Below are 20,446 nucleotides of genomic sequence, written 5' to 3' on the forward strand. Positions count from 1 at the left end.
GATTTTATCTTTCTATCCATGTAAATTCTCAGATAAATAATTTCCTTCTTGATAAACTCAAAGTTACTCTTTCAGAACATCTGTGCAGTGGCATTTGCTGTCAGCAGTGTTTGGGGCCACAATGTTTGTTGCCCTGTTTCTAGTTGAAGGCTTTTGAAGGCATCACAAACTGCTGTCTGTAAGTGCTGTGCACTGATTACCATGGTGCTTGCAAACAGCAGATGTTAATGTGCTATTGAACTGCTTGGTACAGGCATGGCTTGCTAAACTAGGGGGAGGCCAACAATGCCAGGCTTAGTGCTGTCAGCACTGGGCAAGCAGAACCTTCTTTCAGTACAAAATTTGCCCGCTATTCTTCTTTATGGAACCACTTCCAGGTTTATTGAAGGGAGTCTTTCAAAGAGCAGCTGGGATTTAACAGAGTACAGGGCACTCTCCTCTCCAGCCAGCAAAGGTGGGCACTGCATTTTATCTCCAGCTAGTTCTCCTGGAAGCTTTGCTACAAGTTTTAAGGCAAGGACCACACAGTGGAGGAAGGAACAGTGATTTAAATTTCTCCAACTGGAGCAAGTGTTTGATAACAGTTGTTTTCAAAACACAAGCCAGTGCCAGTCTAAACCAAACAGGCAGATTTCCCTGAGTGATTCTGTGCACTACCGTGTATCTCCACCCCATCACTGAATGCCACTGTGCTAAGTCATTTCAAATTCACCTTTGAGGGCACTTTGAAGTCAAGCAGCTGAAGGCCTGGTTTTAGCAGGTAAATTCCGGTTCTCACAATATGTTTACTGAAAACAGCTCTTATTCTGCAAGCACTTACTCCACCACCACCACTGCCTCTCAGCAGAAACACTGCCCTGTTCTCCTGCATCCTCCACCAAAAACATCTCCCAGAATTTAAGCTCCAGGAAACAAGTAGAGAGCTTATGACCAAGACAAATTTTTTTTCTTCTTACTCATTCGCATGAGCCAAGGTGAATTCTGTTAAAGCACAGTGAGAAGAGAAACCCCAGGAGTAGATAGGGTGGAATTAGATTTCATTCATTCCTTGCTATCTGTGAATAAGATTAGTGAGGGAATATTTTTTTCTCCTTCTAAATGGCCAGTATCTTCCCAAACCCAGCTAAGCTGAGGTCAGGCAAGGTTTGTAGTTCACATTAGCAGATCCTAATGACATGAGTTTACAATAATAGTCTAATAGTTCAGTGTAACAGTGACTCATAGCTGATTACTATGGCGATAGGAATGTAAAGAAATCCCATCTGAAAAAAAATCTGTTAGAATAGTTCACATCCTTTCCTCCCTGCTCATGAATTCCTGTGTCATTGAGTGCTGGCTGCTAAAAATAGGAGCTTTTTGGTGTATCTGAAGTAAAGGAGAGACAGTAGGAGAGGACCTAGGGCCTGGCATACAAAGCCTTCAGGAAATATGTGTAATGAAAGACCCCTGAGAGCGCAAGAAGGTTTTCAAAAGATGGGCACAATCTGCAGGAAGAAGAGTTAATGAACCACCCGTTCTCAGCTTTGGCACTTTGCAGTATGAGGATGGGAAAATTAATCTCGAATGTAGGACCAAGCTACAGTTTGATCTTGGAGAAGCTACCCCCTTCAGCAGCAGGACGGGAATCTTCAGGGAACAGTGCAGGAGCAGCCCTGTAGGCTGATGAGGAGCCAAAGAGGATCCATGAGAGAAGGACACTCACTAGGAGTCATTTGAAGTCCTACAAATTTCCTAAGGACAGTGGTGGCAAAAGGGAACTGGGAAGATATAAGCAAGATATCTGTGAGTTACCACCACCCCTCTGGAAAAGGGAAAAAACCCAACATGGCACCTCAGAAGCAAACTGCTGAAGTGTGAAATCATGTGGCAGGGAAAGCTGTCACAGAGAACCAAAAATTGATTTAATAGAGAAAAATCGTCTGCTGCATAATTTTTGCAGATTGCTGGTGAAGAAAGAGAGAGAGCGAGAGAGATACACCACTCCCGAGGGCCTTGCTGCAGGCATGGTCTGGCGAAAGGTGTGGAAAGCAGAATTCCAGAGCGGTAATTCTCCGTGTGCTGAATGCTGCCTCCTCTATACCCAACAATTAAAATCGATGACAGGATGCTAGGTAACAAAAGAAAATGACTGATCAATATGCATGTCTTGGAGCTGAGGAAAAGCCCGTCTGCCGAGAGCAGCATACTGATGAGGGGAGATTTCCGAGAGCTCAGAGGGAAATCTTGAAAGCTTCCATTCCCGATGCTCAATAAAACACTGCAGCCAAGCAGATGTCAGACACGGCACTAGGAGAGGTTACGTCGCCAAGGAGGCTAAAGAATAACTGATAGGAAACCCAGGGAATATTTCTTTTTAGACTAAATAGCCTTAGAGTAGAAAATTTAATGCTTCTTTTCTTTGCCTTTCCTTGTGAAGATCACAAAATCCCTTTACTGATACTGAAAAATTGTTCTTTGCACACACACATGAGCTTACAGAGATGCCAAGATACTGACATTTTAAGGCCAATGTCCATTTCAGTCCCCAGCTCAAAGCACTTTAAATCTCCTTTCTACTGGGGGGTTGGGGGTATTTCTGCCAAGTGCTGCCAAAAATCAAACACCAGCTCTTCCATCATTTGGTAGTTTTAAATCAGCCCCTCGAGTTTCTCAACAGTTTCAAAGACTAAAGCAGTGGCAGAGTATGCCATGGCTGCAGCAGGACAGACTGGCATGTGGACCTCCCTGACCACATACACAGTTTTTCCCTCCAAAATGGTGTTTTTTGTTTCTGAGGCAACTGGCACAGAAGCAGTTAAGCACCTTAGGATTTGTGGCTCTTGCATTTAGTTCTGCTGACACAAATAGAAGGTGAGCACAACTGAAGATTAGAGCTAGAAAAGTGCTCCAGAAACTTTGTCAAAGTTCACTTTGTCATAACCCCCCCCTCTGCCTGAACATATTTTCTGTGAGTCCATCCTTTTCCTAACTTTAGTATCCCAAACAGTAGATAAAGACCCATTCCATTGTCTTGTGGGTTTGATGCCATTAACAAACTAGATGAGATTTGTGACATCAAGCCTGCACAGTCTCACTGGGCTTGGAGCAAGGGTGCTGCTCTTCACAGAATGGTAGAATCTTAGAGTCGTTTTGGTTGGAAAAGACCTTTAAGATCATCAAGTCCAACTGCTAACCCAGCACTGTCAGCTCCACCATTAAACCATGTCTCTCAGCATCACATCTACACAACTTTTAATTATCTTCAGGGATGGTGACTCCACCACTTCCCTGGGCAGCCTGCAGATGCATCTGATGCTCTGAAGGAATGTATCCTGTGCAGGATAGCAGGACACAGCTGGTGCTGTTGCACCAACATGCCTTTGTGGAAATTACCTTACCCACCTGACACAGAAGAAACCTCTGTCTGGTGGGCATGGACAACACAGTCTCTGCCAATGCATGAGCAGCTCGATTAGCAAAACAGGAGGAGGAAAAGGCACATTGCTGCACCAGGCTCTGCTGCAGGAACAGAAAAGGCATTGTTTGTAAATCAGACTTTGGAACAGCTTAAATACACCTTCAGTTAAGTACAGCTATGCAGAGCAACACAGCTCCAGAGTGGGTACAACCATGTTCATTCTCCTGACTACAGATGTTGCTACAAAATAAACAAATGTTCCAGGCTGGGCTTGATAGTGTTTATCAAAAAGCTGGGTCATGTTCAAAGTCATCCCAAAATCCTAGTGAGGATTAGCTGAAACGAAGCTGGTTCTAACACAGCACCCAGAGAAAATTACCTTTAGAGAAATATTTGTACACAGCATGTGTCTTGTTGTTGGGTAAAACCCCAGCAGATCTGACAGAGGTGCTCTTTAATAAGCTCTATTAGCACACGTTCCAGCAACGTGAACCCCGTGGGGTTTGTTTATTTTTACTGCCTTAGTAAAAAGTGTTTCATTGTTAGCAGTTGGTTTTTAGGCATGATTACATTTTTATCCCTGTGCTACTATTCCTCAAATGTGCCCTCTGGACCAAGCAGAGTCTCCATCATGATAAAGCAACTCTTGTTCTGTCAGCGTGATGAAGGACAGAATTTGATCCATCAAGAGGCAATACTTTCACCTCTCACCCTCCATATCTGAGGCTGAGAACATTCCGGTGCTGGATTTTACCAGGTAAACACTGTTCTCCAGTAAACAAGGAAATGGTGCCAATGTTCCAACGTTGAAGCGAAACAGAGAACTGGGAATATTTCTTCTGGCACAGGAAGTATAACAGACCGAAAAGAGCAACCGCAGCCAGACCCCCCTGGCCCCACCAGAGTCTGAGCTACTGCCAAATACAGGCAAAACTCATGAACTGCTCAAAACCACATGGGCAGGCGAGTGGTGAAAAGCTGTGCTAAAGGTGACAGGATGCCAGCACTTCTGGAAGTGGGATTCTCCTGGCAGGCTACTCTTGACAGCCATTTCTATCTAGAATAATACCGTCAGAGATGGCTTTTTATACCACTGCCCATATGGTCACTCATAGTAGCCATAGCTAAGCCATTACTTCATGACTTTTATATACAATATTATGCTGCAAGCAGCTTAGTGTACAGCCCCTCCTGTTGCGGGGTGCAGCTCGTCCTTGACCTCCAGAGATTCCTTCCAGCCAACGCTTCCATGATTCAGTGATCCTTTGTCTTTTCCTGTGGCAGGGCCTTGGCCTGACAGCTGCTGGGTTTGTACATTATTTCCCTGGCTTGGGCTGACTCTGAGACAAAGGAAACAGAGCTGGCAAAATCCACCATGATATACCTCCTGTGGAGCCTCTGGAAAGGATGCAGAGCAGGAGCTCAGTGCCCAGCATCCCTGCTTGAGCAGGGTGAGTAGCAGAAGCTCTGGCACTGGAAGCTCCAGCCTGCTGGGTACCAAGGCAGCACCGGGTCCAGGACAGTAACAGACCACAAAGCCAAAAATGAGACCTGGAGAAGAACCACACGTGGCTGAACTATGAGTCCTTGATGATTTTCCTCCTGGTGTGACACAACTCTACCTCTTCCAGGCATGCCCAAAAACCTCTTCTGAGGAAGCTGCTGAGGCAAAACATGAAAAACAAGAAGCAGCCTATATCATATCTCACTAACACTTCATTCTGAGATCTACTACTTATCCTCTGATGCCCAAGGAGATTCAGCCTGCTGGGTTTTAATTCTTTATTTTAAAACACATTGACAAGTAGCAAAAGTTTGGGTTTTGAGGAGTAAACCCCACAGCATCGCTGCCTGCTTTCAGCAGAGCCATACAATGCGTATGTTTTTTTCCCACAGGCTGGTATCAGAATAGAAAGTGGTATAAATATGTAAGTATATATATATAAAAATAAATGATTTGGTAATAAAGGATTCAACAATGATTTCAGTGGGGAAAGAAACGGTATAGAAAAAAATTAACATCACAATTTTGTAAATCCCTTTTTTAAAGGTGTTCAAACTTTTGACCTTCCACAGAGCGTGAAAGAGGGGAGGGGAAGCACAACTGCCACTGAGACATGCTGCAGTAATTAGGTTTTATGTCACTCACAGATGTCACACTTCATCTGGTTACTGTGACAAGAGAGATAGAGAAATGTCTGAAGTGCAGAAACTGTTTTTTACATGTTAAGAGGATACATATTTAAGGCAAGTATTTTACATTTTAAGGCTGTTGCCTCACTTTACCCCCAATACTTACTTTGGCCTGGCACTGGAGCCAGGCAAAGAGCAGGGCTAGGGCATAGGGAGCAGGGTAAGGAGGAAATCCCTTCAACATATCAACATCTGTCACAATTAATTCAAAACGAATATTGTGTTTATCCACTGGAAGCCCAAAGATTTATAAATTCAGCTCTCATTTGTGCTTTCCCTTTCAGAAGCAGCATTTCCTTGTTGGCCAATCATACAATTATCTACTACAAACATTTTTGCTGCTGCTTTTGTTTTCTAATTTGCAGCATCCCAAGTACCAGACCACCTGCCAGGACTTGTACATTGTACAAAGTTGAATCTGCCAAAATTCTCACCGGTTTTGGTATAACCTTCAGGAGATGATGCAAGAGGCATCTCCATCCCAGACCCCAAGCATGGCAGGGGGTTACCCCACAGCTGGGCCATCCTTGCCGGTCTCTGCTCCATCCCAGGCACCAGGCAGGATCCCTCACAGGGTACCAAGATCGGCCATTGCCTCCCTCTAGTGTCTGCAGCACGACCGGCACAGCCTCTGCTCCCTAATTAGTGACCAGAGTCCTTTCAGCTCTCTAAACGAGAGGAATCTGATTTGGTCCTCTGAGTAATGACCCGTAATTAATGCTTAAAGCCACTCCCGAGTGTGTGAATTCACCGAGCCCCGGGAGCGCCCGGGGATCCAGCAGCCTCCAGAAACTCTTCTAATTAACATTTACAATTATGCAGAACCCCGAGGCAAGCAGCTGCCTCTGCTCCTGCAGAAGCCTAAGGGCCCCAGGACACGAAACCAAACTATTTAGAAACCCTTCATCAACTCACCTTTTCTTCTCCCATACCCACAGACTTCTCATTTGTTCTAGCAAGAGAGAGAGGTGCGAACATCACTTTGCCAGGAGGGCAGCAGTTACATTTATAGGAGGCACTGCAAACCACCCAGCTCATGGGCCTGTCTAAAGCCAGCCTTGACACTACCAGGATGTCAATGAAGGAGCTGCGCCATGCTGAGGTTCAAGACTTGCTGCTGTCAGCCAGGAGGAACCTGCAGCATGTGGACAGAACCTTGAAGCTCCCCCTGGAAAGTGCTGCTCACTTACAGGGTGAGGGAAATGCAGGAGCACACATTTCTGACTGCACCTTAGCTCTGCGAATGCTTTAAAACAAATCTCTCCCCCAAAAATCACATCCAGATGTAGCCTTAAAAATGTAAATTAGCAAAACATGGAGCTGTAATATCAGCAGGAGTCAGTGGCTGAAGTAAAGAACAAAGTGGCAACTGCGGATACAAAAATAAGGTCCCTCTCTTCCTGACTTAGGAATTATTAACTCTAATTCTGTTTAATACACCCTCAGGTGGCTTTAGAAGGCTACTTTGGCAGAAGACTCCACCTCTGAGCACTGGGAACTGCCGAGATCCAGCGCTGCACTGCAGGGTTCCAGGCTAACGAGCAGAGCACATCAATGTTGCTCCTGGCCTTAGTCACAGAAATGCAGCAATGACCATGGTGGGTAATTAAACTGTGCTCTTTCCTATTACAGTAACACGAGCCGTGACATTTTAAACGGCCCAACTGACGATTTAATACACTCTCTATGCTATACTTATCCCTGTACCTTTGAGGCATCCTAAAGTTTTGGAAGGCTTTTAAAGGTGAAGCAGTTTAAGATCTGAAGCTCTGGTCCTGGTCAAGTCAATGAGCAGCCCGCTCTTTGTGTGGGAATGACTTTCACTGAAAATACACATTTTAAGACTGAATTTCCAAGAAAGGAAGGCTCTGTTATAAGATCTGGGAATATAAAATTTCAGTATAAGGCCACTTTGTCAAGTGTGACCTGATGAGAGAACAGACATGGCCAAGATCGTACAAGAATCTCTTCTCCCTTACTCTTCTTGCTTTCAACAAGCAAATCTAAGGGGCCACTTCAAAACAAATAGCAGCAAGAAGGGATTTACCCTGTATATGAACACAGGACAAGTCATGGTATAACCTGGGGAGGAAAACATCCTCAGCAATTCTGCATTAGTTATAATCACATGGGTAATTGTTCTAATTTAGCAGATACTGCTAACAGGAGAACCACTCAATTCTCTGCAGCGCTTTAATGATTAAAACATGCTTCTGCTTTTCTCCAAACAAGGACCAAAGGCAATTGTCTGCCCTCAGAACAAGCCTGGGCCAGGGACAGCTCGTAGCTACTCCCCTGTGCTGCAGCACAGGGCAGTGGACAGGGTCCCTGGCAGTGCAGCTGGGCCTTCTCACAGGGCTGCCAAAATCGGTCATTCTCATGGCACTGGACATGAACAAAGCAGGAAACTCAGTCTGAAACCTCTGTTCCTGCAGATCTCAGGCAGCCATGGGATTTCACTGGATTTTAAAAACCCATCGACCCTAGATGTTACTACAACCATTAAACAGCTTTTAAAAGAATAGGAAATGTTTTAAAAGGCTGCAGTGTGAGGCTCAGAGGTCTTATTCCATGTTTACAATTGAGCTTTTCTGTATTAAACCCTGTCTTGAAATGTGTAGTTTCCCTCTTTTCAGTGCAAGTGCTTACTACCCAAAATGCTGGATGCTGCTGCTCATGACTTGAACAGGAGCTCCCACACAAGCATTTGATTTCCCCTTCTGAGGAAGTGCTGGAGAAATTCTTTGCTCTTGGTCACAGGCTCTAAACACTGATTGCAAGGATCCAGGTTGTGAAGTGGTAAAAGACCCTGTGTGAAGGACACCATGGTGTGAAGGCACAGCCAGGCCAGATGACAAAAGAGCAACCAGCTCTGATGACTCTGCATCACGGCAGCAGGAGGGATTTTGCCAGTCTGGTCCAGAACCACTTTTTCGTGCACGGGTTGGTGTAATCACAGATTGTAATGAACCGCAGGATACTTGGAAACTCGTTCTTCATGGTTTTGCACTTGACTGGAATCAGCCGCTTGAGACGAGCACCTGAAAGACAAGGCAGAGGATTGCACAGAGCCACAGTTGGATCAGCTACACACTTCCTCCCCACAGCAGCACACACTACAAAAGATCCAGGTTTGTTCCTGACTTTGTGTCTTCCTGTTAAAATGCAACTAGCTCCTACCCTGGAGATCAAGTTTCTGAAGTCCAAGCCATCTGCTAAGAATATTTTGCTCAGATCCAGAGCAGGGCCCTGTCCTGCACACACAGGGCAGCTTGTGCTGGTCCCAGCTGGGAGTGCTAAGGCCTAAGGAACTGCAGTTGTGAAAGAAGAGAGCAGAGTTTCTTGTGGAACACAAATCAACATATACAGGTAGGTATGAGGATAAAATCTTGAGAATAAGCTGTTTCTGGATGCTTAACTCTGCTGGGTTACCCCCAGTTCTTTTTCCTCCTACTCTGATTTACTCAGCCTACAGATGTTACCCAAGGTGGGGCTATAAGGAATCCCTCCACTACCATGAGCAGCTTTTCTGAGGCACACACAAGGAGACACAACTCTCCCTTGTGACAGCTACTGCTGCTAAAGAGAAGCCTCTACCCTATTAATTATTCATAAGGACACCTGCTACAAGCTAATCTGGTAAACTGGCTACAAAGCTGAAGTGATGACACTGAGACCTGGATGAGACAAATAATGAAGATGTCATAACTGCAGAAGATACTTAAGTATCTGTGGAGCTCCCAGAACTTGCCACCAGACCCTTCTGCAACAGGCAGCGTTAGCCCCTCCTGACAGCTGGAGCTCTGCAGCACAGACAGCTCAGCTTCTTGCTTGTGGTCATGCAAAGGTCAGCAGCAGGGCAAGGAACCACTCCCAGGTCCTTACCTGCACCATGAAATTACACAGCCTTTAATGGCTGCTGCTAAGAGCACTAAATCTCTGTGCTTAGTGAAGGGCATTAGACGCAGTGCAGGCCTGTACCTGGGTGGACTTTCACACATGTGAAATGCCGGTCAGTGGTGACAAGCCAGGTTTGAGACCAAGCTCTGTCCTGTAACTACCATTGATTTTCTCCTCTCTCGCCTGTATTTATCTGTTTAAACAGATCACAGGATATTAGGGACCCAAGGAGATCATCCAGTCCAACCCCCCTGCCAGAGCAGGACAATACTATCTAACACAGATCACAGAGGAACACATCCAGACAGGGACTGAAAGTCTCCAGAGAAGGAGACTCCACAACCTCTCTGGGAAGCCTGTGCCAGTGCTCTGGGACCCTTACAGTAAAGAAATTCCCCCTTGTGTTGAGGCGGAACCTCCTGTGCTGCAACTTACACCCACTGCTCCTTGTCATATCCCAGAGAGCAGTGAGCAGAGCCTGTCCCCCACTCCTGGCAGCCCTCAGATAAACATTTATCAAATCCCCTCTAAGTCTTCTCCTCTCCAGACTAAGCAGCCCCAGGTCCCTCAGCCTCTCCCCATAAGCCATGCCCTCCAGTCCCCTCATCATCCTCCTAGTCCTCTGCTGGACCCTCTCCAGCAGATCCCTGTCCCTCTTCAACTGGGGAGCCCAAAACTGAACACAGTATTCAAGATGAGGTCTCAGCAGGGCAGAGTAGAGAGAGAGGAGAACCTCCCTTGATCTGCTGGACACACTCTGCCTAATACACCCCAGGATCCCATTGGCCTTCTTGGCCACAAGGGCACATTGCTGTGCCATGGGTAACCTGTTAGCCACCAGCACCCCCAGGTCCCTCTCCACAGGGCTGCTCTCCAGCAGATCACCTCCCAGCCTGTACTGCTGCAGTTTGTTATTCCTCCCCAGATGCAGGACTCTGCACTTGTCCTTGTTGAACTCCATCTGGTTCCTCTGTGCCCAGCTCTCCAGTCTGTCCAGGTCTCTCTGTATGGCAGCACAGCCTGCAGCTGTCTCAGCCAAGCCTCCCAGCTTGGTGTCCTCAGCAAACTTGCTGAGCAGACTCTCTGTGCCCTCATCAATGTCATTGATGAAGATGTTGAACAGGACTGGCCCCAGCACTGATCCCTGGGGGACACCACTAGTGACAGCTCTACAGCTGGACCTAGCACCATTGATCACCACCCTCTGAACTCTATCTTGCAACTAGTTCCTAACCCACCTCACTGTCAGCTCTTCCATCCCACACTGCCTCAGCTTGCTCACTAGAATGTCATGGGAGATGGTGTCAAAGGTCTTGCTAAGGTCAAGGTAGACTACATCCACTGCTCTCCCTGAAATCTACCCATTCAGTTATGGCATCATAAAATGCTCTCAGCTTAGGTAAGCACAACTTCCCCCTTGGTAAATCCATGCTGACTACTCCTGATAACCTTCTTCTCTTCCAGGTGCCTTGAGATGCCCTCCAGCAGGAGCTGCTCCATCATTTTTCCAGGGATGGAGGTGATGCTGACTGGTCTACAGTTTCCTGGAACCTCTTTCTTGCCCTTTTTGAAGACTGCAGTGCCACTGGCTCTGCTCCAGTCCTTAGGCACCTCTTCTGTCTGCCACAATTTGGCAAAGATGATGGAGAGTGGTAGAGCAATAATATCAGCCAGTTCTCTCAGCACCCTTGGGTGCATCTCATCAGGGCCCATGGATTTGTTAATGTTTAATTTGTGTAACAGATCCCTAACCCAGTCTGCACTGACCAGTGGGGAGCATTCCCTCCTCCAGGCTTCCTCTCCTTCATCCAGGGTCTGGAGTACATAGGAGAGTTCAGATTTGAGACAATTCCTCATTCTGCCCTTGTGCAGTGCCAAATGGGACAGCACTGATCTCAGATGGGAGATGTTAGAAACAAAAATTATAACACCAATACAGAATTTTAGATGGGGTCTCTGTGGTCTTACCTGGGGAAAGACTAAGAGCAAATTTAGTCTGAAAATCACATTCATCACTTTCCAGGTAATCATCTGAAATGACAACCACCATCCTCCGACACCTGAAGGCAAAGCAGTCAGGGAGAAAAAAAATTAAATGTCAGCAGAGACACTTCTTGTCCTCACTGGCCAAAGTGTCTGAACTGCTCCAGAGGGGAAATGAACCTGCCAGCTGTGTGCCAGCAGGAATCACCTACAGAGCAAGCACTGCTGGCAGACAGAGAGCTACAGTACACACAGAAACCTGCCTACAGACACACACACACTCCTATACTCAAAAAAGAGGAAACGGCCCACACTGCTTGTGCATCTGATCCTCTGCCTAGCTATTACAATGACCACTTAATTAGCTGCTTACATGCTGCCTTTATTGACTGAGTATGACCAGTAGGTTTTAACATTAGAATAAACTGGACAGAGCTTTGCTGTACTGTGAAATCACCTGGTTTCAGAAAGTTGAGCTTTATTCTCCAATTTGTTGTAGTAAACTACATACTGGGCTCTTTAGGCTGTATGACAGCCAGGGTGTCTGTTAACGTCAAGCTACCTTCTTCCCAAAATGCCTGCCCTGGGATTTTTCATTCCCTATCTAGGCAGGTGCTTTTATGTCCCACAGCTCCTACCATGCCTGGGCCCCATATAGGTCTGAAGGATCCCTGAAGTCAGTGCCAGAGCTGGCACCTGTGCTGTCCCTTCCAACTCTAGGCTGTGGGGTGGAGCTAACTTAATCTGGGTCTGTATTCATTTCCAGATAAGACTGCAAGACATTCCAGCCAAAGCAAAAGGATCAGATATTAGCAGCATCACTACAGTGGCATCTTCCTTGTGAACACAACACTGCAACATGTTTGGGAGCACTCGAGTCTTCCTTCTTGAACATAAAACAAAGCCCATAAAGACATCTTTGTGGATTTTTACTGCTTGGCTGGCAGCACACTGCAGAAACCGTGCTAAAATGGACTCAATGCTCCATCACACCCAGCTGTCCCAGACAGACACGGGTCACTTACCTCCTTTCTATAAGTTCTCCACTGATGGACCACACACACGTTCCTGGCAAGACATCCCGATCAAATACACAGAGCTTCAGTTTGAACTCTGTTTGTTCCAGCTCCCTGATCATCTCCTGCACAAACTGAAGGTCTTTCTGACAGTAGCAGATGAAGGCATCAAACATCTCTTTTCCACTTCCTGAAACCATTAACAAATGAAGTAAATCCTGTAGTTAAATTTCACTGGCTCCCAGGCTTTGACTCAGCATCAGAGGCTCTCAGACAAGCTCTGGCCAAACTTGTGAAGGTAAATTTAACATTTTACAAGCTAAGCTACTTCTCAGCCCAGGGTCCTGCCACAACAGGCTGGCAGAAGGTAACAGGTCTGTGCTAGTCAGCTTTGTTTCACAGTACTGGCTATTCACAAAACTTCGCTTCCTGGCAGTGGTTAGGCAACAGTTGCTGAGATCCAGTCACACAGTATCTGCAGAGGCAAGAACATCAGGCACAGGGGATAGGGAGAGAGAGACTGGGAAATGCTGGAGGGAGCAGAATACCCACAGAGGATGCAACAAGAATCCTGATGTTCCAAGATTTCACTGGAGTTAGTTATGGACCTAAAATATCCCTGTGGCTGTGGGAACTTGTTCTCTAGTTCAGGTCATATAGAAGCAAAACCTCTCTACAGGCCTTTCATCAAGCAAAATCTACTGGGCTTTGAGGAAGGCCATGAAATTTGCAACCTACCATTTTCATGGCAAAGAAGTTCCAAACTAAAATCATAGCCCGAGCAAATGGCCCTGTTTCCCAAGATGCTAATGGCTGGCAGCTCTTGTTTATTTACCTAACGTGCTCTGTTTTAAGGACAACATCTCTCGTAATTACGTGCCTTAATAACGCCGGATATTTTCCTACTGTGTAGGGTTTTTTTTCCTCTCAATGTCACTACATATATAATCAAGTTTTGATGCCAGTTAAAGCCTTTCACAATGAGAAAGTAGGTCAGGCTCCAAAAGCTGCTGGGAAAGTAGGAAGCCAGCAGGCAGATCCAGTCTAGGAAGTATCCAGTCAAGCAGAAGGGTAACTGCCAGGTCAATCAAACTGAGGGTGCTGACTTAGGGACAAGGAGCTGACCTGGGGGTCACACCAGGCAAAGCTGCCATGTACCAACACCAGCATATTCGTCTATGGACTTTTGAGGAGGGTTAATGATGTCCCCACGTACAGCACACGTGGACACCCAAAGCCATAAAATCAAAGAATTGTTTTAGGTTGGAAAAGACCTTTAAGATCATCAGGTCCAACCATTAGCCAGCACTGCCAACTCCACCACTAAATCATGTCCCTCAGCACCACATCTACACAGCATTTAAATACCTCTATGGATAGTGACTCCACCATTTCCCTGGACAGCCTGTCCCAGGGTTTGACAACCCTTTCAGGGAAGAAATTTTTGTTAATCTCCAGTGTAAATGACCCCTGGTGTGACTCGAGGCTCTTTCCTCTTGTCTTATTGCTTGTTACTTGGGAGAACAGACTGACACCCACCTTGCTACAACCTCCTTTCAGGCAGTTGTACAGAACAATGAGGTCTCCCTGCAGCCTCTTTTTTCAGACTAAACAACCCCAGCTCCCTCAGCTGCTCCTCACAAGACCTGTGCTCAGGACCCCCTGCCAGCTTCATTTCCCTATGATGTGCAATTCAACATCTTTTCTTGTGGTGAGTGGCCCAAAAACGACAATGCTCAAAGTGCAGCCTCACAAGTGCTGAGTATGGAGCCCTAGTATTTCCTTTCTGCTGCTCACACTATTTCTGACCCAAACCAGGATGAAGTTCGCCTTCCTGGCCATGTGAACATATTGCTAGCTCATCTTCAGCCACTGTCAACCAGCACTCACAGATGCTTTTCCACCAGGCAGCTTTCCAGAACCTCTGCCCCAGGCCTGGAGCACTGCAAGAGGTTGTTATAGTCAGAGGAGCCAGGAGAGCATCTGAAGAGGGGAGCTGACTCATCTTGTTCAGCCTCAGTTGCTGTTCAGTGTCCCAGGACTTTACAGGATGCCCACTTCCCCATCACACAGCTGCACACACATAAAGCTGAGCTGCCCACACAACCCAGAATGGAACACAGGCACAGAACTGTGTTTCCTCTCCCCCCCCACATCACACCCAGACATACTTCAAAACCCTGCTTACTTTTTATTCAAGGTGGTTAAATCCGCTGAGAATAAGGCAGTGTAGCCAAGGCACTCAGCTCTGACATCCTTCCCCCTTGACTAAAGCCCCTGTGCTCTGCGCCAGACTATACTAAGGGACACATTTCTGGGAAGTCTCATCCTATTTGCATCCTGTGGGTTCTGTGCCAGTCTCTTCAGGGCACAGTGTTCCTCAGAGTTATTCCTCCTCTCTGCCTGAGGAAACAGTCACAATGAAAATGCCTGATGACCACCAGCTACAGCACTCTGGCCTAGGCTATGAAACGTCACAGTGAGCAAGCAGGTTACCTGCACTCCCCATGGGGCTCTGATAGAACCACTGGCCATTCCAATAACACGTATCAGGAAGCAGTGCAATGATGGACACTTACCATAGGGATCATCCCTGGTGGTGATGCCCATCAGTTCTGATGTCTTTGGCATGCTGCTGTCCACAGCAGGCACTTGCAGCGGCTGATCAGCCCGCTCCTGCTTCTTCTGCAGGTACTTCTTGCAGTCCTCCTCTGCAAAAATAACCAAAGCAAGAGGCTCTGGTGACTGCAGTTTTACACTGCTGGAGCTCCTCAGAACAGAACAGCTGTTTGTCAAGGGTTAGGGACCCAAACTGCAAGAGAATTTCATCGATCGGGTCTACCTGTCTGTTTTTTGTGGTACCCCTTTTTGAACCTCTCGATGCTGCCTCCACCATTTCCTCTAGGAATTAATTCCTGACACTCACTCTTGCTGTGCAAGGAAGTATTTGTACTTGTTCTAAGTACAAGTACTCTGTTATCCTTAGCATATCCCAGTACACTTTTAACAGCATGCACCAATGTGTGCAATAGCTCTTAACTCTTCCATCTGATCCTATTGCTATGCATTTGGAAGGATTCTAAATCATAAATTGAGAGCAAATTCTCAACTAGAATTCTTCATGTTATCTTTCACTAATAAATGTAGACACACACTGGCTGATTTCCACCACCAGCCTTCATCAGCCAGACCTGCAGGTGACACTGACCACATACAGGAGAACCATACAAAAATTCTACGGAATTCTACTTATGTTGTACAACAGTGAGTGGAGACCCTCTAGATCTCAGGCACAGTGGGTGAGCACTTCTATTCCGAGATAACTTCCCAAACCAGACAGTAATGGACACAGATCTATTATAAATAGATTTTGTTTAAAAATGAATGATAAATTGAAATGTCTCATCTTTGGAGAATGACAAGAAACCCTGCAGCCTCTTCCACTCTGCAATGTCCAGTTACAGAAGAACTTGAAAGTAAAAGGATATTTGAAACTTGGAATTAACAAAAAGATTAAAACTCTCTTAAGATTTAAAACATCCCCAGCAAGTATCAATCAGAAAAGTACCGATCATCCAGAGGGTTAGGCTGGCACAGCTAGGCATGACTGGTACAATAGCAGCAGCAGGGTAAAGGATCTCAGGATCTGGGTGGGAGCCAGGTGAGCCCTGCTGTAACCCAGCCCTGGTGAGAAACAAGCAGGCCTGCAGCAGGCCCAGCTCCTAAGTCTCATCCTCTGCTCACACCTTAGTAGTTTGTCATCTCGTGACTGGTTTATCCTCAGTCTAATAAAGCGTCGGAGCTGATTAAAGCTTTTCCTGAGGCTGAAGCACTCCCAAACTGCCTTTCTCCTCCCTCTTCCTTCCCAGTCCTGCAACAGAGGGAAGAATCAGCTTCACTCTTTACCAGACAGTGCAGGCAGTGTAACAGAGAGGTCTTCAATACAGCACCACTGCAGAGAGCAGCCAGAAGTGAGCTATGCAAGGCCACAAGAAACATGAGTTTTTAGCATCCTAAGCACAGCCAAGAACAGAGCATGCAGCAAGAGGACAAGAAACTGATTCTGCAGCAGAAATGACAAACCAAGCATCCTCTGGAGCTGTGCACACCAATGAGTCGCGTTTAACCAGGATGCTGTCTCAAAAGAGCTTGGGACGCACACGCAACGGCATCAGTTGCCATTTGACAGACCTGTGTCTAAGAAATCTGTTATGGGCTAGCAGATATGACAATGGAACTACAAATGACCTCTGTCCATCAAGAGACACAGGCCACAGATCTGCACCTCCTATGATGAAAGCACACACTACAAAAACCTCAGCACCGAAGTTTCCTGAGCTAAATCCCACTACAGGAGTCCTAATGGCGTACACAAAGATGCCCATGGTACCAGGAAGTGCCATGCACACAATCGATCCTTTCCTTCCCTCTTGCAAGTCTAAGTATCTCTGACTCCTGCTAGAGCTCACAGTGCCAGAGACAGGTCACAAGACCCAGCTGCAATCCTCAGCCAAAAATAACAAAAAAGAACGGCCATGATGGGGCTGGCTGAGGGTCCATCTACCCTGGCATCCTGTCTTCAGTACTAGTCAGAAACGGATACTTAGGGGAAAATAGGCATCACCCATGAGGGTGGTGAGACCCTGGAATAGGTTGCCCAGGGAGGTGGTTGAGGCCCGGTTCCTGGAGGTGTTTAAGGCCAGGCTGGATGAGGCTCTGGCCAGGCTGATCTAGTGTAGGGTGTCTCTGTCCATGGCAGCAGGGGTGAACTAGATGATCCTTGTGGTCCCTTCCAACCCTGACTGATTCTGTGATTCTATGAAATGTAAGTGTGTACTGACATTGTCCTAAAATAATCCATCTTTTAGGTATACTCTACAATCTATTTTCATAATCTATCTTTTGGACAACTTGCAGTTAAGGCATTTCCTGAGCCAGAGGCAGTATTTTTGTGTTGAATAGCCCTCAGTGAATCTTTCTTCCAAGGATCTATCCATCTCCTCTTGTCAGCATGACCTACCACTAAGCTAAACTTGTGACCTTCCTGATGCTCAGGTTTCTCCCACGCACTCTGCTGTTGTCTATTCAGGCTCTGACTGTTCACCACACTCCTTTCCAGTGGGCCAGCTCCTGAATTCAGGGCAATAAGTCTAGGCGATGCCCAGTGTTCCCGAAAATCTCGAGCTACCTCATGCAGCTTCTCCTATCTGTTATGAACCACTGATTTTTGTCTCTTCCAAAAGCGAGTCTTTGGAGTGTGTTCTTAAGTAGGAAGAACTGCAGGAGCATGGGGAAGTCCTCCATTGCTCTTTGGTCATGTTCTCTACATAGATGAATTTCTACATCTTCAGTAACAGGAAATGGGATTTATTATTTCTTCACCAGTAACCCAGTAAGTTATATTATACAACACAGGTCTGCAGCAAGGAATTTCTCCTTCTGCTGGCAGCTGGCTGCCCTCTGAATTTCTGACTATGAAGAATAGGAAGCATCCAGAAGACAACAAGTCATCAAAGCAGCACTAGGACCTTCACATTTCTCACTGACCTATTCCAGTTTTCATTCAGTTGGCAAGGAAACGTTTTCACTTCCACTATCCAGCCTCATCTCTCCCTGCAGTTCTGTAATTACCCTCCTATCGCACCAGACTCACACATCGTAACTTTCATGCTGTCCCATGTAGGTGCAAAGTTGTCTCTTGGCTGATCTGGCCCAAATCATCCTTTGACAGGCAGAAACATTACTACTGAAGGTCTGGGTTATGACAGGGTCCCTGGTTACTCTGCAGGCCTTATGGTTAGCAGAAATTACAGCGTGTTTCTCCCTTCTCTCCTGGAAACTCTGCGAGACTCCTCTGAAAAACACCGCGGGCATGCTGCGGCCCGGCATGGGCTTTGCTGCCCGTGTGGGATTTTTTTCGTAGCACCACCGCCCCGGACTGAGCGCAAACCCAACACAGACAGCCCACCAGCCCACCAGCCCTCCCAGGCTTCGAGGAAGCCCCGAGGTTAGCTAGGCCCTGCCGTCGCAGAGGGCGGACAGAGCCTCCTGCCGCGTCCGCAGGGGAACCCCAGGCCCCGGCAAAGCTACGGCGCCTCCCGTCCGCCCCGCAGCAGCCCCACAGCGCGCCAGGGGCAGGGCTGGTCGCGGCCTTGGGCCGCCGCAGACCCTCGGTGCCCAAGGGACACGGCTCCGCCCGCGCCGTCCCTCAGGCCGCTGCAGGGACGGGGCCGCTCCGAGGGCAGGAGCCAGCCGGGAAGCAATAGGGAGAGCAGCCCTGCCTCACCCACGCTGTCGCGCAGGTCCAGAAGGACGTCGTGGCGGCCCAGGCCGCGAAGGAGGTCGAGGAGGTGGCCGACGGTGGCTCCGCCGGGGCAGCGGCACTGCCAGTCCTCCAGAAGGGCGGCGGTAGGGTCGGACTGCCCCTCCAGCCGACGGATCTCCAGGTAATCGCAGCCCATCTGCTCCGCCAGCGCCGTCCAGTCGGCGGCCGCCGCCGCCCGCGGGTTGAGGTAGAGGCCGAGCCGGCGCCGCACGCCGTAGTTCAGCGCTACCATGGGCACGGCGTGGAGGTCAAGCGGCGACGAAACGGCGACAGAGCCGGGAGAGGCCTTGAGGCCGGGATCGGGGCCCGCCGGCACCGTGGCCATGGTGCGCCGCTCTCGCAACTTCCGTCTCGTCGCCTTTCGCCCCCACCTCGCCCCGCCTCGCCGCCGCCCCACGGCGCTGCCGCCGCCCGGGCTCTGCGCGGCCTCCGGCCTGCCCCGGCCGCGGGCCTCCGGTGCTCGCGAACAGCCCCGGCCTCCGGCTGCGCGCCGCCCTTAGGGAAACCGCGGGGTGGTCTGGGCTGGGGGAGGCGCTTCTGCCAGAGGGGACAGAGCTGGCCCCGAGGGTGTTTTCACGGAATCACAGTGGTAGGGGTTGGAATGGACCTCTGAAGATGATCTGGTCCAAAGCCTCTGCGAGAGCGGCACCACTTAGGGTAAATCACACACGAACACATCCAGGCGGTTTTGCAGTGACTCCAGAGATAGATTCCACAACCTCTGTGGGCTGCCAGTTTTCCTCTGTTCCTCCCCAGAATCATCCCTGATGCTACATTCCTGCCCAGCCCCCTAATGCCACAGTGGGATTATTAATGTGACCCTATGAAGTCTTTAAAATCCCTGTTTCCTTTTGGTTGTGGTGGCAAATCCCCCCCCCCCACGCCTTGGTGCAACTCTCGCTCTCTGGGCCATACAACAAGACACAGAAAGTTGGGTATGGGCTGTGCAAGGCCCTGTGCCACAAGTTAGTGTCAAGCTAGTCATCCTCAGATCGTCCATTACATCACTGTTTGATTACAACTCATACTGTTAATAAACCTGGAATTATTGCTAAATCACAACTGTGCTAAACATATTCATCTATGATGTTGGCAGAAAACTTGCTTTTAGTGTTCCATCTCAGTTCTCTCAGTTCAGTCCCGTACCTGTTTACCCACTAAGTGTCCAAAGAGATGTAACAGAATTATGGAAGTATGCTTTAGGAAACAGGCCCAAATGGATCCCTGGTGGTAATAAATCCAGAGCCATGTCTCATATACTGACAGAAGGCAGCTTTTGAGATGGAGAAGTTCAAACCCGGGCTCTCCATCAGATAACAGTGCTCCCTAACAGCTCAAACATGGCTAACTCCAAATTCCCAGACTCTTCCAGTGAGTACTGCATTCTGCATAATGCTTAAAATGGCCAGGGAACCATTTCAGACTGGTTTTTTGCTGCCAAATACAAAACAGAGTTCTCAGCTATGAACAGAACTGAAGAGTTTCCAGCTTCCTGACTGGTACCAAAAGCAGCCTAGGTGCTGCAAGCACACCAGGGCCATTCTCAGAGGAACTTCCTGTATCTCCAGCTTACCATCCTCTGATGTCTCACTTTGTCTTTCGATCTCTGAGGAAATGAGTGTGTGCTGGTTT

At 47.8% G+C, this 20,446-nt stretch overlaps 1 protein-coding gene and 1 long non-coding RNA gene across 2 annotated transcripts; one reads left to right on the plus strand and one right to left on the minus strand.

The window, feature by feature from the left end:
• The first annotated feature begins 6,667 nt into the window (after positions 1 to 6,667).
• Positions 6,668 to 12,524, plus strand: LOC135185772 (uncharacterized). Its single transcript, XR_010306594.1, has 3 exons — positions 6,668 to 7,188; positions 8,351 to 8,959; positions 10,955 to 12,524. It is a non-coding gene; the product is annotated as an uncharacterized LOC135185772 (long non-coding RNA).
• MYD88 (MYD88 innate immune signal transduction adaptor) lies at positions 8,209 to 19,535 on the minus strand. Its single transcript, XM_064162891.1, has 5 exons — positions 18,776 to 19,535; positions 15,069 to 15,200; positions 12,499 to 12,679; positions 11,459 to 11,550; positions 8,209 to 8,631 (listed from the first exon to the last, which is right to left on the minus strand). The coding sequence occupies exons 1-5, from the start codon at positions 19,137 to 19,139 to the stop codon at positions 8,477 to 8,479; spliced, it is 924 nt and encodes a 307-aa protein (XP_064018961.1). The 5' UTR covers positions 19,140 to 19,535; the 3' UTR covers positions 8,209 to 8,476.
• Positions 19,536 to 20,446: the final 911 nt, after the last annotated feature.

This window comes from Pogoniulus pusillus, chromosome 23 (genome assembly GCF_015220805.1).
Source record: "Pogoniulus pusillus isolate bPogPus1 chromosome 23, bPogPus1.pri, whole genome shotgun sequence".
Taxonomy (NCBI): domain Eukaryota; kingdom Metazoa; phylum Chordata; class Aves; order Piciformes; family Lybiidae; genus Pogoniulus; species Pogoniulus pusillus.